At 37.3% G+C, this 18027-nt stretch overlaps 1 protein-coding gene across 3 annotated transcripts; it reads right to left on the bottom strand.

The window, feature by feature from the left end:
- Positions 1-1092: 1092 nt before the first annotated feature.
- LOC143461609 (sarcoplasmic/endoplasmic reticulum calcium ATPase 1-like) lies at positions 1093-16686 on the bottom strand. Of its 3 annotated transcripts, none has more exons than XM_076959380.1 (24): positions 16434-16686; positions 16143-16160; positions 15790-15872; positions 15312-15416; positions 15006-15144; positions 11728-11808; positions 11419-11504; positions 10765-10920; positions 10568-10672; positions 10253-10456; positions 9852-10043; positions 9440-9571; positions 9192-9321; positions 8847-9052; positions 8327-8510; positions 8017-8168; positions 7708-7928; positions 7142-7344; positions 6486-6571; positions 3848-3981; positions 3587-3704; positions 2981-3098; positions 2757-2837; positions 1093-2338 (listed from the first exon to the last, which is right to left on the bottom strand). In XM_076959380.1, the coding sequence occupies exons 1-24, from the start codon at positions 16549-16551 to the stop codon at positions 2298-2300; spliced, it is 3093 nt and encodes a 1030-aa protein (XP_076815495.1). In that variant the 5' UTR covers positions 16552-16686; the 3' UTR covers positions 1093-2297. The 3 variants fall into 3 exon arrangements, with proteins under 3 accessions (XP_076815495.1, XP_076815494.1, XP_076815496.1); XM_076959379.1 differs by lacking the exon at positions 6486-6571 and adding an exon at positions 5709-5794 and having other exon boundaries at positions 16434-16685; XM_076959381.1 differs by lacking the exons at positions 2757-2837; positions 6486-6571 and adding an exon at positions 5709-5794 and having other exon boundaries at positions 16434-16685.
- Between the last annotated feature and the right edge of the window lie 1341 nt (positions 16687-18027).

Raw genomic sequence — 18027 nt, 5'->3', positions numbered from 1 at the left:
TATGCATTATGCACTAAAGGTTTAAAATAAACTTTGGGCTGGACCTTATAGTGACTTTGCCTCTGGTTTCTTTAATCTGGGTTAAAATTTTGTATTATGGACCTATGTTTCTAGTATTGTTTATAGGCCTATAAATAACGACGCGTTTTTATATCAACAATAGAAAATCACCATAACAACTTCAAGATAGTCTGAATAGTTCTATCAAAGCAAGAAATTCACGTTTACTTTCCATACTTTATTGAATGCAAGCCGTAAAGCCTACAATGATTGTTTTATTTTTGCCTCGCTTCGTTATAATAAAAGCACAGGGCAATTGTAAAGTGTATTACAGCGTTTCTCCTAACCTAAGCCCTGTTTGGTATTACACCAACCTTATAGCTAACTTTTTCTCTACCGCTAATTGGCGCTGTTAAACTCTGAAATTGATTTCATGCTATCGCAAGCACAGTTACTGTAAAGCATAGGTGTCAAACTCCCGGCCCGCGGGCCACATCCGGCCCGCTTTACAATAAAACTTGGCCCGCAATGCTATTTTATACATTGAACTATTTCCGGCTCGCGAGATCATTGTGCAGTATAACTTACTTTTTTCAAGTAAGAAACAAGATTATAACAAATCGCACAATACAGCAGCACAACAGTTGCCTCATCATGCGATAGAATAAATCGATTTATTCCCAGCCAAAACCGCCAAAAAAACAAAAATTTGGTGCTGTTTCGCTGACTGTTCCAATTCATGTACTCGTGTCACGAAACGTTCAATCAAGTTTTATCCTTACGGCCCGCGGCGTTAAATAAGTTTTGGCCCCTGGTGCGATTGAGTTTGACACCCCTGCTGTAAAGTATATATCGTAAGGTCATAAGTGTCCAACTATGCGTTTGAAATCACTGTTATATGGAAGTGTGCACCGCTTTTAACAATGTTGTTCAGACAAAGCTCTCTTGTCAACTCGGCCTTAATTAGGAACTGAAGGTAAAAATGAGTGAAGGTCTATCAATACGTTATTTTATGTTTAATTTATTATAATTATTACTTGAGTTGTGTGACTCTTCATTATTTAAATTAAGGACCTCTCAATACAGCACAAGCAAAATACACAGCTTTTATATATTACTCATTGCCTATTGAGTTATACAGTCGACTACTGCTGGTGCACATTAATAGAGGCAAACACGGTTTCACGCACAAAGAAATTAACTGACGCAAACCACAACATCATTAATACACTACGAAGACAAATGGCTTTCCATTTATTATTACGCTATTGCAGTTTGCAATCATCCAAAATGAATACATACAAGTTTTTAATCTTCAGGGGTTTCAACAAGTCATCTTCCAAGACGGATTGCTGAGGAGGAAGACAATTCCTGCATGAGCAAAAGTGATAGCAGGAAGCAAGATGCCTTGCGTTCACTTCATATTTTTTCTTTTGCGAATAGCGATAGAATTACCAGGGGCTGTGAAATATATTATTACAAATACAAGCTGGCTACAGCCAGGGTAGCTCGTCGTATACTTCAGTTTGTGTTAGAAATAGAAGTAATCCTTCCGAGAGCGTAAATACAAAAAAGTTTACAATAAACAATAAACATGTATATTGATGTAAGTTCTTCTGCTTTTTTAACTCAGTTCATTCAATTCCATAAGTGTTAAACTTATAAGCACTTTTTAAAAAGCAGCATTTTACCCAGAAGTTTATACCGCAAACGTGAAGCAGGAACAGCGGAGAATTAAACGCGGTGAAATAGAGAGGCAGACGAAAAGCAACAAGTCATCATTGTAAAAGGTGTTTACGTCAAAAAAAGCTTCACACAATTAAGCATGCAAAGTAGAGGATACATGCATATTGTTTTGTTTACAAATGGATAGTTTGTCATGCTATCAACAGCAGTAATTGCAACTGCCTCCAAAAGAGAACTACTGCTTAACTCATTATAGATGCTAGCGGTGCAAAATACAATCGATGTTGTTATCATTGACAACGCAAATAGTTACACGAAGCTTAAAATTAGGTGGGAGGCTTGAAATTAATAGTTTTCTTTACGAACATCTAAATTAAGAAACAACAACATCAACAACAATTTACCTACAACATCAATAAACAACCGATACTTTCTAATAAATAAGATGAAGAACACAAACTGATTGGACAATATGAAAAACATGAATCCAATAAAAACATCAATGCAATATAACGGAGAAAATCTCCGTTAACGGATCTTTTTTGCACTGCCGAGCCACTTCTACTAAACTGGCTTGATCAATTTGTCTTCTGAGTTGATTTCGGACTTGATTAATCGTGCTTCTTAGCATCGAATGTCGTATTGTTGGCTCCTGATTAACAGAATGACAATTAGTGATTTTGTATAACAAGGCAGTCAGTGTTAGGGACAATCAGCTAAAATGACTAATATTACAAAAGGATTGCAAACAGAAGATGCATGTTAGTAACAGCCATTCTGCAACCAGTACTATATTGCACAGCACTGCAAAGCAAGTAAGTAACACTGATCAACACCTACAGCAAAAAACTGCTAACCTAATCACTGCACAATAAAATCTGCTATCCCTGTCACAAGACTGATAATGGCAACTACAGCTGGATAAGCACTAACAATCCTAAGTAGGATCACAGCAAAGAGAGTTCTAAGTGAACGATCACATAAGCTGTCATAATTTGCTAAACACACGAAAATGATAATTTGAAAATGTTAGCACATACGACCCATCAGACGTGTTTTGTTTTTCTTGCCTTTACTTTTCTGTTGATTTCTCATTTCCGTTTGTAAAACTAACGTTTGGTCCTCCCAACCTCTCTTAGGCAAATTTCCAGCTAAAAGCTCAGCAAGCGTTAATCTTTTGTCGAGATCAAAGGAATAAAGTAGCCTAAGATAAGTTGAGCTGATAACAAAAAAGGCGCGAGTAACACTGCACAGATCGTATAAAACGATGAAAATAAAAAATCTTCTATTATACCTTCGACGAAGGTTCTTGCGAACCACTTGAGGCATTCGTCGATGAAAATTACAGGAACGGAAATCTTGAGAACCATCACCCATTCCTCCCAGTTCAATGGACATATTTGGAAAACGATCTGGAAGAACAAGTTCGACACTGATCGTCATGGGACATGTTGCAATACACCACGCAGTGATATTGATGCTACTAAAAGGGCTGTCGTGACTGCCACTTACCATGAACTACTGTATATTGGCTGTTACCTTTAACACAATTGATTTTAAGCCCCCATTACTATGAAAAAGAGTTATAAACGGGACTCATATTGTTAACCCGAACCCGAAAATTTATCTGAACCCCGAGCTAGGCCCGAAAGTTAAACTTACTGAAAAATCCAAAGACATCTTTTGATGTTATTCTTTGACTGCCATCATTTTCTCAGTAGTGCTATGCGCTCAGCAGGAAGTTTTTAGCACTTTGCGCGCATGCACATTCGTGTAAAGTGAAATTACGACTGAAATGAGGCCCGCATTTTTTTCCAAACCTAAAGCCGAATCCGAAAAGCCCGGCCCGGCTTACAAATCTGATATTAAAATTCTAAATTCCTAAAACTAACAATCTTACCGGCAAGGGGTCGACGTATAAGATCATGAAGTGCAACGTCATCGAAAGGCAGATGGCACCAATCAGCCACATATTCCTCCACGGTGGCATGCGGAACAACGATTGGTTTTCAGAAACACTATAAAAATAATGTTAAATATTACATCATGCAGTACCATTTCCAACGTTATGTACAAACCAGTCACTCCACGCTCCTATAGCTGTCATTTCAAGACTCGCAACAGTCGCTGATAAAAAGCAATTCGATGAGATTAACAGTACCTGTTCAACGCATTGAACATTTCAATGGTGACAAGAACAGAAAGGGCCATAGTCATTGGATGTGGATCTTCAAATATTTCGCAATCAATTCCTTTGAAACTTTCTGGCTGAGTGGAGCACGACATGTAATGAGTCTAAAACCGGTAAACGAAATGTCAGTTGATGCAACTTATATGATTTGAACGCAATAAACTATTAAGAAAAATATAAAAAACTCTTTGACTACTTACACTACAGAATTATCATGATGTATCATCTTATATAATGTACTAAATTATCAATCATTTACATATCCAGTTTAAAAGTAAACTACACTTTAAATACAACAGATAAAAGGTTCACATATAATCAATTTATCAATTAAAATTCGCATTTCATTAACTCGGATTTAACAAAAGTAACACAGAAGGCTAAATGATGATTTTAAACATTTGCAACATATAAACTTAAGAACTGGATAATTTCATCTGGCAACGTTGCGCTGGTGGCACGATACCCTTGTGATGACTAAGATTCACATACATTACTTGAGAGATGTAATCTTGCAACGTATCTGCCAGAGCATCGTTGTCAGATTTGAGATAAATAAATAAAAATAAAATAAAAGCAGAACCATCTCATCACTTGGTTTCGACACACAGACAAACACAACAACCACTTTTAATCATGCAGACCGGTGCATTGTTTGCATACCGAATAACAGTAACGAAGCGGGTGCCAACCAACCACTAAAGAATAAGCGGATGCCTTTGATTGATTAATACGAGCATGCAACACGTGCCGCTTAATGTATAAGGTGCATCGTAAAATGAATGAGCATCACAAGCGTTGTGATTGAATGTTAGTGAACATCTTGCACGGAAATTCGGGGGGAAGGAATATCAATTAAAATATTCTGCTTCATAAGACTGAGTGACGTGATACCTGGAAGCATGAAGATAACTCGCCTATTTTCATGCGCTTGCTTATGTGAGTATCCACATGAGCTTATGATAATCACCATGCATTTTCTCATGCAAGTCGTTTCGTGAATCGTAAGTGAAGACAGAGAAATCGACAGACAAAGGCGCTTGTCGACGAATGTTTTTATCATAAGACGATAAACAGTTTCCGCAAATAAAAGACAGGTCGTTTGCTTCCATGATCGGGGAGTTTCTCGCATGATGCATACAGTAACACACGTTAAGCACCACACCAACACCAATGCTAAACAATGCATGGCATGTACGTTGCCTCAGCACTGCGAGCTGCACACCAATGAATAAACACCTTATACAGAGTTTGTGTGTTAAGATAATAGCGAGAAGGTGGCTATGCACAGCTATCTGCTTTTACGTTACGTCGTGTTAGCCAATGTTAGCTGAGTGACTGTATAATGAGTATAATGGGTATAATGAGTAAGTATAATGAGTATAATAATGTATAATGGCAATGAGTATAATATGAGGTTGGAAAATTTTGGTTTTAGGTTTTCATAAACTATTAAAACCGGATCTGTGGCAGTGAATACATTACCTAGTACAACAATATAATCATTAAATTCATGAATCACCTTTGCATGTGTATGAAAAAAATGCTTTAATATGAAAAAATGTTCCCACAAAAGTGTTTACAGGAAATATCAGACTATAGTTGTGCATGAGTTGTAACGTTGATAACCACCTCGGATGACAAGTGCTAAAAGACTCATGCAATGCAGTGTTACGCGTCGACCTCTACCGGTGTTATTTACGACAACAGAACATAACACAGGCACACACGTACATTCAACAAGCACGCAAACTGACACAAGAGATGGGTATATCTTTGCTGGTCTGCTTTTACAAGTGGGCCTAAGAACAAATTGTAAAAAGAAACTAACCAACTGCCACCATGTCATAGAGGGACCATTGTTCGCAAACAGGAACCACCATGACGCGGATGCCACTGTGGCCATGCCAACGTAAGCTGTACAACAATATAGGGACTGTGGTTAGTCTTAACTACTCCTACACATCAACAAAACAACACATAAGACATGGTTAATAGTTTAACACGCCATGAAATGGCAGGGGGTATCCTGAGTTGCCGCAACCAGTTTCTACACTTTTCTTTGACGTCGGTTTTAAAACTGTTGCGATTTAACTGTCTTTATACCGTTATGAGTGGGTTTTGTTAGACGCTGATTGTCGCATGAATATTTGACAAAGGCAACTTCATTCCCTGAACGAGGTCGCAGTATTTAATACATCAGGTGATTGTGAATCCAACGAAAAGTAAGCCACTTGAAATGAAACCCAGATATTTATGTGAAAAAGGGATCATTTAAACAATTCCGAAAGAAATTGAAATGAAAATCATAATTGCAAGAAGCACGTTACTGTAGAGAATTACAAATCTACTTGGTTAAAGTGAAATGCTCAAACCGCGCTTGAAAAGCATTTAAAATCCTCGCATATGCCATGGAGCCTTAAAAATGCTACCTCGTAAGTCAACCAGCTACTTCATTACCAGATAGCACTTTCAAAGCGCCATGCATCGCAGAATTTCAGCTCTTCATTTATTTCTCTTTAACCACATTCACATTAGGCCGCTAGAGCAAGCAAAAGAAAACACAAATATACGATCCGGTGATGCATTTATCTGGTTCATGACTAACCACTTGCCACCAGGTCACTTTCGGGCCATCTGGCGCGGCCATTATCCACCAAATCGACGCTCCAACGGTGGCCGTGCCTACGAACACTGTTGCAATCCAAGAAATTCAGGTTAACAGTTTGAAATTTGTTAGGTTTAGTATTGAGCGGGCCGAAGAAATGTACGGTCAGTCAGTTACGTTGCGCAAACTTCCAGACATATTTTATTTGCGGTGTTGTCGCCAACATTTAACGCCCTTTGTGTAAAATGTTGATAAATTTACCAAACGATAATAAGCGTTGGATTCAAAACTTGTTTTATTATTCAGCGCTACTGAACAATTCATGTATTTGCGTGTGGATCTATGCAGGATAATCATGCTAAATACGTGTGAAAGTATTGATTTAAACAAAGGTTAAGGTTAGAATTTAAGCGCCACGACGATACTATCAATGAAACTTAGCTCACCTGTTACGTGAAAAGCACACCTGCTTATTAGTTTGACGCATAAAAAAACTTAACTGCAATTTACGCGTGAGGTACTCAGTAGCTTAATCCACCATGTGACAGATGTCATTTAATGTTCAATGCCATAATAATTAAGTTACGCAAACTATGACTACTGGTAGACTAAAATCGGATTTCTGTGTGTTAACTTATAGCGTTAATCCGACGTACCTCCAACCACGCAATACCGAAACATCAACCATTTGTTGATTAACGTGTCTTTGGTGGAGCGTGGGCATTTCTTCATGATATCGAGGTCGGCAGGATTGAAGCTGAGGGCAGTAGCAGGAAGACCATCGGTGACAAGGTTGACCCACAACAGCTGGACAGGGATGAGAGCCTCAGGAACGCCAAGCGCGGCAGCCAGAAAGATGCTGTTACACAACTTTAAAATTAAAAAACTTCCGAAGAGATTGTAACTACCGGTAAGCAAGAACGTGCAAAACCAAAAGTCAGTGGCCGCCTTTTCAAAATATAGACTTTTATTGCTCTTGAGGCAAAGTAGGTATTAGTAGTAGGCAAAGTTATTACTTAACTATATAAACATAAGGGATAAGACCGGGGTATAGTTAGTGATAAATGTTCTCTGTAAGATAGTTTGCTGTAACAGGAAAGTGTTTCCCACATTACGATTTGTTAATTAGCAGCAAACAAGCTCACAATCACCTTTAACAGCAAGCATTCTTACGGAGAACATTTTCCCATTTCAACATCCATTGAAACTACGAACTGCTCACCAAACCACTTCGCCGATATTAGAAGAGATGAGATAACGAATAAATTGCTTCATGTTGTTGTAAATCGCACGACCTTCTTCAACAGCAGCGACAATAGAAGTGAAGTTGTCATCAGCAAGCACCATGTCTGAAGCGCTCTTAGCAACGGCAGTTCCACTTCCCATCGCGATACCAATCTCGGATTTTTTTAAAGCTGGAGCGTCATTTACGCCATCACCAGTCTAAAAAATATGAAAGCTAAAATTCTGCTACGATTACGTCAACATTAGCATTCGCACTAACAACCATATTTTCAATAATGAAGCATACCATAGCAGTGATGTCGCCATTAGCTTGGAGATACTCTACAATTTTGCTTTTATGCGCTGGTTCAACCCTGGCAAACAATCGTGCTCGGAGACATGCTTGGAACTGTTCGTCGTTGCTTAACTGATCAAACTCACGTCCGGTATAAGAAAGACCTAGAAAAATATGGCTTATGCACTACAACTGGGGCTTACGTTTTTCAGTGATTCACTGCATGTTTAATTGTCTATACAAACTCACAACTCAATGTCTTCGCAATACTGTCGAACATGTTTTCAATAGTTATCTAACACGTAGAACTTCAAAAGCTTACCGGTAACATTTTCTGTTTCGCCAAACACACCAATTCGTCGACAAATTGCTTCTGCTGTGGCTTTGTTATCACCGGTAATGACAATGACACGAATACCGGCATTTCTACAGTCCTGGATTGCTTGAAAAACTTCCATTCGTGGTGGATCAAGCATACCCACAATGCCAACAAAAGTAATTCCAGTCTACAAGAATGAGGAATAAAAAATAGATTTGAGGAGAGGGGAATTTCATTTTGAATGTTGCCATGAAGCAAATATATCAGTATTATTCCCATGTATTATTCATGAAGGAACCTAAATCAAAACGTGGGAAAGGCTCGTTGCATAGATTTCCGAGAATATATTGTTACCAAGATCGCATAGCAATGTGGTCTCAAAACCAGAATATACCAACGTGGCAGATTAAACTATAAATAGAACTGAACGCGTTTGCGGTATCTGGGTTCAAACATTGGTAGATATAGCATGGCAAACGCCAAGTATGGCGAAAAATGGATGGGGTATCGGTTATGTACTTACTTCGTATTGAGCGAATTTTCCAGAGTCACTTAGGTCCATTTCACTCGGCTTTGGTGGGTTATCCACAGTGCCAAGAGCCAAGCAACGAAGTGTTTCGCTACCGGTACCATATTCCTTAACAAGCTGCATGATATCCCGTTTTATCTCTGGAGTCAATGGCACCCGTTGCTTTCCAATGCGAACGTAACTGCATCGTTCCAATATACCTGTAAATTCATTTTGATTTAGCATTAAACTAATAGGCTGAACGTATCAATATAAAAAGTCAAAACGAGTTTCCAAACTGAATTTCACAACTTTCTATAAAATTTGTTATGTATGTCAATTTTATTTCGTAGTACTTACCTTCTGGGGCGCCTTTTACGAACATTTTTGCTCCTTGATCCGATTCTTTTGGAAGACAATAAACGCTCATAGATTTGCGATCTCGTGAGAATTCAAGAGTGAATTCTTTATCCATCATGTTCACGATTCCCTGCGTGAGTGTAGTACAAAGTCGGGGTAATGACTGCTAAGCTCGCTTAAACCGTATTTATTGATGTTTACCACGTGAGGTGTCAAATAAAAATGTTTTTAAACCATTATCCACTCACAGTATTGCAGGGGTGAGACCGTTCAGCTTTCGACATGTTGTTCAAGGCGACGTTATAGACGTTCATTTTCTCGCACAGTACGGTAAGGGCTGTTTCTGTCGCTTCGCCAACTTTTTCGTAAACTCCCTTGGTCTGAGGATAAAAGAATTCATTTCGCTGTGTTAGAGATGACGCATGGATGGAACAAAAAGAGCGACGAAATTACAACGGAACAGCCGTACATGAACACACAACTAAAAAGTGGGATATATACAAACATGCACTGCCAAACTTATACTGGTTAGTTTATACACGGGCTTGCAAAGCACCTGTTATGAAACCCTTAATCGAAAAAACATAAAGATTAACCGAAATAGTATAGTAGAGGCAAAAATGTCTATATCTATAACGTATGCGGCTAATTATATACAACCTCGTTGTAGTCCAAAGAAGAATCGTTGCACTGAGCACAAATGGTGGCAAGCTCAACCAGAGCATCATAATCTGAGCATCGAATTTTTTCACCATTTTTTGTGATGTCACCAATCGGATCATAAGTTGAGCCGGAAATGCGAAATTCGTTCATTTCCGCTCCTTCGTCCATCACCTTGTCCAGTACAAACATCTAGAAATAGGAATACACATTGAGATGAAGCAACTAATAAAGGAGCAGACAGCGGGAGAGCTCTCATGAACAATAAATTTGTTCAAACGAAAACATAACAGCACAGTGAATACTGAATAGGGCCCCAGAGGCCAGGCACAGTGTCAATAGGAAGGAAACAGAAGGTCCTGTGTATTCATGAACAATAAAAAAATTGTATTATTACTTACTCTGCAAACAGACATTTGATTAGTGGTCAAGGTTCCCGTTTTATCTGAGCAAATCACAGACGTGCAACCCAAAGTTTCAACTGATGGAAGACTTCGAACAATTGAGTTCTTCTTTGCCATTCGACGTGTTCCAAGCGCCAAACAAGTGGTGATAACTGCGGGAAGACCTTCAGGTATAGCGGCGACTGCCAAGGCTACAGCAATCTTCGAACGCAAAAAGTATCAAAAAAAATTAATCTTGCTTTGCCACTTACGAGCAGGACAACAGAAATTTGAAAATAATTTGGCTATTTTCAACAAAATTAATCACCATACCTTAAAGTAATAAATGGCCCCCTTCAACCACGACCCCCCATGTACAGGATCGTTGAAGTGTCCGATATTGATTGCCCAAACCGCAATACAAATAAGGGTGATGATCTGTAGAAAGCTATACTGGTAAAACCAAAGCCCCTCAAACGGTGAAGGAGTAAAAATTGTAGTCTATCATAAACAATCAAAGAATTTGTTACTTTTGACAATTGCTCGCTAAATTCGTCCAGTTTTTGCTGCAAGGGAGTTTTCTCCGATTCGGTTTCAGCCATCTGGTCACGAATTTTTCCTATTTCAGTGTTGCTGCCAGTTCCCACGACGACTCCAATTGCCTTGCCAGATGATATGTTGGTTCCCTAATGCAAAAAGCACGTTCGCAATTACTTCTGTGACAATAGTGTGTGCTAATAGTTAATAGCACTGCCTACATTGCTGGCAATGTATCGTGATTTATATTAATACGGCCACCGTGCGTATACATCAAAAAGAGCACCGCCAACAGTAAATAGATTGCAATTAACGAATAAGATCACGGCACAATAAGAATTTTGGTGTTCTTGTTATCGATCGATACAGACGCTCATATAAACGCCGAACAAATATTACCGTGGGCAGATGTGATTCGAAGAGCAAGCAAAAAACGCAGGATGGTATAGAAATGCTTTCAACTGTGTAGTTAATTCCATTATGCCGGATAAAAGCAGACAGCATAATATAATGGTATGGTGCACACAAAAACGTTTATTAACTACATCAAATTGACAATAATTATACAGAACATGCAGTGACAATACTTCAAGAAGCTACAGTAAATACTGTTTATAATTTAAAGATGTTTACAAATTTAAGCTTACAGAAAACAACATGTTCTTTTTGTCTTGATTGACAGCTCTTGGATCTGGTATCGGGTCCGTGTGCTTGATCACGCTTACGCTTTCACCTGGAAAGGGACGAAAATAAACCAGTATTTAAAAAAGTGAACAGAGTTCTGCGTAATGGATGAATAAAATTGGGACTATTGACACTAAGCAAGCTTAAATGAATAATCAGTCAAAAATGGCCTTGTTTGCGTAGCTCTTACGTTTGGAGCTCTTGGTGTTTATATACCGCGCTTGAAGAAGCAAGATTACAACACAAGTAGAACTCGGGAAAGTATTACTAACCAGTAAGTATAGCTTGATCCACGCGAAGTGTCGTTGAGTGAATGGCGATGATTCGGATATCTGCCGGTACTTTGTCACCAACTGTAACAAAAGCATAATATCCCGTAATTAAAGTATCCTTTACAATATTGCCAACTGAAGAGCATGCTAGTTTAGACACTATGTGCGGTGGTAGTAGAAAAAATTATTATTGGTATGTGACAACCTCACTATTAATTGTGCAGTATGTCAAGAAACCATCAACCAGCCGAAATTGGCATATTGTCAATACAATGGTCGATGAGGAAATCAGCAGAACGAAGACTTAAGTTTTGTTCGGCGGGCTGACTGTTGTCAATCAAGTACATTATATTTAAAACAGAAACATGTCACACGCGTAATCCAAAAGCATTCAGCTTATCTTTTGAGCGCCAAGCGTTTTAATTAGCAAGTGCTGGATGCATTAAGCAGATGAAACCTTGTGAAAAAGAACGTCGAACTCAGTTAATTATTATTATTGTGAGCGAAGCTATTGCTTATCAGTCCAAATGTTTTAATTCATTCACTAGTGAAAAAACTACGTTCAACATAAGCAAACGACATAATTGGTAGGCTGTATACCGTTAGCATAAGACATGTGAGTAAACTGAAATCTAATGGATAATAATTAAGGGAAAGCATCAAACCCTTTTAGGCCACTGCCATAAACGGAGGTAGATAGTTATTTTTGCTCATGGATTTCAAGCTTCTGACGTCATGCAATTAAAAATCTTTAAAAAAACAAGGTCATACGCTATTTGCAGGCAGACTGAAGTATTTCAGGCTGCGTTGACGTCAACGAATCAGGGTCGCACACGCAACAATTACGAACCGAGAGTCAGATCAAATGAGTTGAGAAAAGAAACCCTGTAATCTGGTAAGAGGCAGTTGGCATTACACACACGAACAACAGACACCTTAAAATTAAATATAACTTCATTGAAAAAAAGCGAAAACTAAATATGGAAGGACACTGAATGGACAAGGTTGGGTTGCCTTATAACGGTGGAGAAACACCAGAAAAGTTCAAGTTTTTTGTGCTGGATTGTACGTGTTTAACCCTTACAATCGCCAAGTTTAAATCAAAAAATGACTGTGCTTTTTGGCGTCTTTGAACATCTTTTTTGAAGATCAGGTTAGCCAAGAAAACGCATGTAATAATAGGCATTGTCATTGCCTTGAAACTCTACAACGCAATCCATTTTAGCTGTGCAAATACTCAGATTACGGTTCTTACGTCAAGAGCATTTGCAATGGACGTTGACATTTAGAATGATAGCAATAACTGACAATAAGATTTGCATGACTCCAAGACCAGCCGTGAGTAAATGCGAAAGGAACTTCGCACACTATCTTTGCGACTTAACTAGTGATAAGGCCGAAGTGGCTATATATGGGTCCACATTTTATTGGTGGATTGAATTGCGCAATGACATAGCCTGTGCCTTCTATTACTGGCAGTAAATGGCAACTGCAAATCATTGTCCGCCTCAACTGGTAATCTTTGTCTGGCTTCATTTAAACTGCCAGAGTCGAAACAAAGGAATCGAATTTGATTTGTGATGAATTATTTATAATCTAAACAATCATCAGCAGAAACTGAGCTTGGAAATAGTAACAGTACTGCTGTACACAAGCAGACGTCAAAAATTTGGTTGCATCCGTGTTTGTAGCCATCTTGAATATCATCAGTTCAGCATCACAAGATGCAACAGAACCAGACATGAAATATCAAGCTGTGATCAATTCTTGATGTTCTGGTTCAGCGTGGTCCAACTGCAGGCCCGCGGGCCAAAGTTGGCCCGCGAGCACCGATTTTTTGGCCCGCGAACTGATAGTCAGCTTTGATAGTCGCTATTGTTGAGGAAGAACCTTGACCGCAGATGTCACATTGATCAGCATTTAAATTTTATCAGCTAAGTTTTGAACTATTCTAATTTCAGTTTTAATAAAAAAGAGAACTTTTTTCAGTTCTAATATCAATATCACATTGTTTTTCAGTTCTAATTTCACATTTCTTCAGTTCTAATTTAAAAACATTGGCCCGCAAGAAAAAAAATTTTTTGATTTTGGCCCGCGATGAAAAGAAGTTGGACCACGCTGTTCTGGTTAATTTACCAAAAATCAGCTGAAACGAAGCATGGACAAAGCTTAATTTCAAATAAGTAAAATCTACAATCTTTTTAAGATATCTTTGAGCAATCAAAACGAAACAATGCCAACATACAATTATCCCTTGTAAATGTACTTAAAGCCTGTTAACCACTAATTTCAAATATTGATCAAGATCGAGGTCGTATTAAACAGCTGAATGCATAAAAGTATTACTTTCATATAGCTAACCATGTCACTCCTTAGAACTGTGAAGGCTGTTTTATTGCATTGTTTTTTTGCCAGAAGGCATTTTCCAGAAGTGCTGCTATGGAGACAATTTTATCCTCCCTCGCTATTGTGTCAAAAAGGAAATCACTTTACACTAAATGCATTATTTATTTACATATGTCTTGTGAATCTTGAATTATAAACATTATAAACCTTGAAAAACGCTGTTGCAAGAAGTCCAGAGAAACTTTGCAAAGCTCTAACCAGATAAGTGTACAGGTTCACTAACATGGAGGAACAATGTGCATAGATTTCTTGAAATTGTGTTGAGTGGATCATACACCACCACAGCAAAACACTTAAATAGGACGTGCAAAATTTTCAAGTGGATTTGAAACAAATTCAAAATGGTTCCTCAGAGCTTTAGATTTTTGGGGGAGATTGCTTAAAATGTTTTTGAAAGATTTTACTATTTTAAGCAGTATCTAGAGAAAGTATACAGCACAAACGAAACCACTTTCCCAATAATACCTATTGGTACACATCCTAAACACAAATCTGCAAAATGTACATGCATAGTAACCAGGCTAACGAAAACTACTTCACATAGTGTAAAATAGATTTTAAATTTAAAATATTTAAATATGCAAGTTTATTCATAAATGTATGATTTATTCATTTTTTCTGCCAAGTATTTAGGAAAAAGTATGGGGTGTGACCGCAGTAATATTAAACAATAAGGCTACGTAAAATATTTAATGTGATGCTTTTATAAATAAATATATGATAATATAAATATCAAAAGTTTGCATCGTATTTTGTGTCAGAGTTTAGGGCTACATACACATGAATAAACACGGTATTTTTCATTCAGTATTTCAGTCCATTCAGTAAGCAAAAAATACAAGAAAACCAATTAAGGTGTATGGTAGACAAACCTGAAACTTGCACAATGTCTCCAGGAACAATTTCACGCGCAAGCACTCTCTGAATTGAAGACCTATCTTGACGCAAGACTTTACCCATTTCTGGTTCATATTCTTTTAAAGCCTCAATAGCACTTTCTGCGTTCCTTTCCTATAAGCAATTGGGCATTGTACCATATATGACTTCATTATCAAAACAATGAGAATTTTCTTGATTTTTAGCATATTCGCAAGAACTGATCAAATTCATGATTCAAAAAAATTTAACTAGCTTCAAGCACTAGTGTTGCTAATTATTGCTTACAAATATTGTTTTACCTGCCATATTCCAATTATTGAATTGGCAATCAAAATCAATAAAATAACAAATGGTTCCACAAATGCAGTAATTGATTCATCTCCTTCTTCAAATAATGCAAGTATCTAAACAAAACATGTTAATCTTTATCATCTACAAATAATATCTCGTTCACATAATGATTTTCATCTAAAAGAGTAAAAGTCTTGAAAAAAAATATGTAGAACAAAATGTAATTAAAAAGTATCATGATATGCAGGCATAAGATTAAACAAAACAAAAATCTGTTTTAAATTTAAAATGAGTGAAATGTAAGATGTTACATTTGGTTGTTTTGGCAATAGCTGATTTTAAAAATAAGGTAAACTTTAGAACGACATGTGGCGAGCAAAGAACCTCTTGTGCAATGATTTACCCATTGATACAGTCAATACATACATCAACTTGCAAAAAGTGAGCTAGGTCATAGAATATTCAGCAACTATGACTTGAACTTACAAATGAAATAATTGCTGCAAAAAGTAAAATCCGTATTAGAAGATCTTCAAATTGTTCAACAACCATTTTCCATAAAGGTTTTCCTATTAAACATATTAACAACATCAACATGATGAAGGGGCATCTAACTCTTAGTCCGCTAATTTTTTCATATAATTATATCTATGGTAGTTGATGTTTTCAAATATTTTAGTATGTTTGAAACTTGTTAGGTCAGACAATAACATGACAAATATATTATCATTATCATAATATTTTTAACCCAAAAGCATGACTAGGGAATTTCTTAAAATAAAATTATCTTTATGATACTTGAAGTGTATAGAAAACCAGATAAATTAACACACATATACCTTCTTCTGCAGGAAGTTCTGTAAAACAAAAGCAAAATCCACTCATAAGTGACTAATCAAAGTGTCTCATAAATAAACATTAGATGGTCCAAACCAGGCTAGCAACGCAGTAAAAGTACACAGACGTATACAGAATTACATCTAGCCAAAAGGCCCATGATGCTACATAACATTTATCCTCTCATTTCCTTAATGCAGGAGCACCAATGTTAAAAAGCAAACACAGGAAATGCACTAATAAGTAAACATATGCCATAATATCTGGCTGAAAACCAACAAAATTTATTTTACCATTTGGTCCATATTTTTCACGATTTGTCCGAACATCGTCCGCATGTAGTCCTAGCTTTTCAGATACATTGAAGTTTGCTAAAACTTCATATGTCGTCTTTGAATAAGCATCCTCCATTATGGAAGAAAAGATGAATGTCTTTCAAGGTTTAAAACGGTTTTCAATCTGTATAAGCCGAAAGTTGTGTATCCAGGTTGTCTTACACTTGATTTGGTTTATGAAATAAGCAGATTCTATGCAACAAAAATGTAAAACAGCAAATATAAGCAATTGAACAAGAGCAAGAATTGTGACAAGGACACAAAACTCCTGGTACCACTACACTAGTGGACCAGTCAGAGCCCTTGAATCAGTCTCTGGTGTCCGTTGAATAATAGAGCACATATATACGGTGTGTGAAAGATGCATAACATGTTTTTGAAGTTTAGCAAAGAGCTCGCTGAATGCATGCTTGAAATTAGCAAGGTTCAATACCTCCTCAAAATTTAAGAGCCACTATAACAGACTGAGACTGCTTTTAATGTAAGGTGTGGTTGAAATGTGCACACCATTAAACTTATTCTTTTGTCGTTGAGTAAAGTATGACAACTGCATGCCTGCAATGTCATACTTTTACTGACGTTAAGGTGTTGCCTCTCCAAGCAATCATTAAAAAATGCTGTGTCATAGAGCCTGGCTTCTATAGGATGTCATTTGTCAACCTGTTGGTCCTTTAACAATTAAAATTGATGTCTTTCAAATCTTTCAAATTTAAAAGGGTGCCTCTTAAGTATACAGGCTCGCTTGGAATGGTTAAATAGTTTCGATCGCTTTGACAACTTGGATTGCTTGTGGATGGGTTGAAATTGTAAAACTCGATTGAAGCTTAAGGTGTCACCATAACAATAATGCATCGATCTCACAAACTTTGACCGCTTGTGGACGGTTCGAGATTGGAAAATTTAATTGAAACAGTTTGATTAATTAGGGTGCTTCGAAGTCTTTTCATAACACCACTATAAAAAAAATTGAATTAGGTACGATCGAGACATGCACAACACTGCCTTATGCTTCGATTGAATTTTACAATTTCAACCCATTCAAGTGAACTTAGCGATCCAAGTGAACCTGTCTAGCTATATTATAGAGGCACTGAATTTAAAAGGTCGGCATACACAATGATGAATCTTGTGCGTGCTATCAACACTCTATCTTGCTGATTCAAACCCAAATAAAAAAAGATGTACTCAATGTGCAACAACAAAATTGTTACCATGACACGCAGAATTTCATTCTGCATAATTTAGCCAAAATTTTTTTAAATAATTGTAACTTTTTTGCAGTGTAATCAGCTTTTCCTGGAATGGAACCAGCCTACTAAATTTCCGCCAGTGTACAAATTAAATTTTTTTGGTTTCTCACGAACATGTGCTGAGTTTGCCATTCCCTGATTGGTGGGTTAGTTTAACATAGATATCAGGTGTTTTCACTATTAAATTTTTGGAAGATTTTATTAGTAATATCACCCTTAATCTGCAATACTTTTCTTCAAACATCTCCGGAAAATGTCAGGTAAACTTAACAAATTGTCTCTGTCATGCAGTAGGCTAGTTG

Source organism: Clavelina lepadiformis, chromosome 6, assembly GCF_947623445.1.
Source record: "Clavelina lepadiformis chromosome 6, kaClaLepa1.1, whole genome shotgun sequence".
In the NCBI taxonomy this organism is placed as follows: domain Eukaryota; kingdom Metazoa; phylum Chordata; class Ascidiacea; order Aplousobranchia; family Clavelinidae; genus Clavelina; species Clavelina lepadiformis.
The sequence above is the reverse complement of the archived record's forward strand: the minus strand, read 5'-3'. Positions and strand labels throughout refer to the sequence as shown.

Excerpts from the sequence above, each read along its gene's own strand:
- LOC143461609 (XM_076959380.1), bottom strand. The coding sequence starts at position 16,551 with ATGGAGGATGCTTATTCAAAGACGACATATGAAGTTTTAGCAAACTTC. Across the intron at positions 11,505-11,727 it reads GGATCAAGCTATACTTACTG|GTGAAAGCGTAAGCGTGATC; the intron begins GTTAGTAATACT and ends GTCCCTTTCCAG. Across the intron at positions 9,322-9,439 it reads GGTCTCACCCCTGCAATACT|GGAATCGTGAACATGATGGA; the intron begins GTGAGTGGATAA and ends ACACTCACGCAG.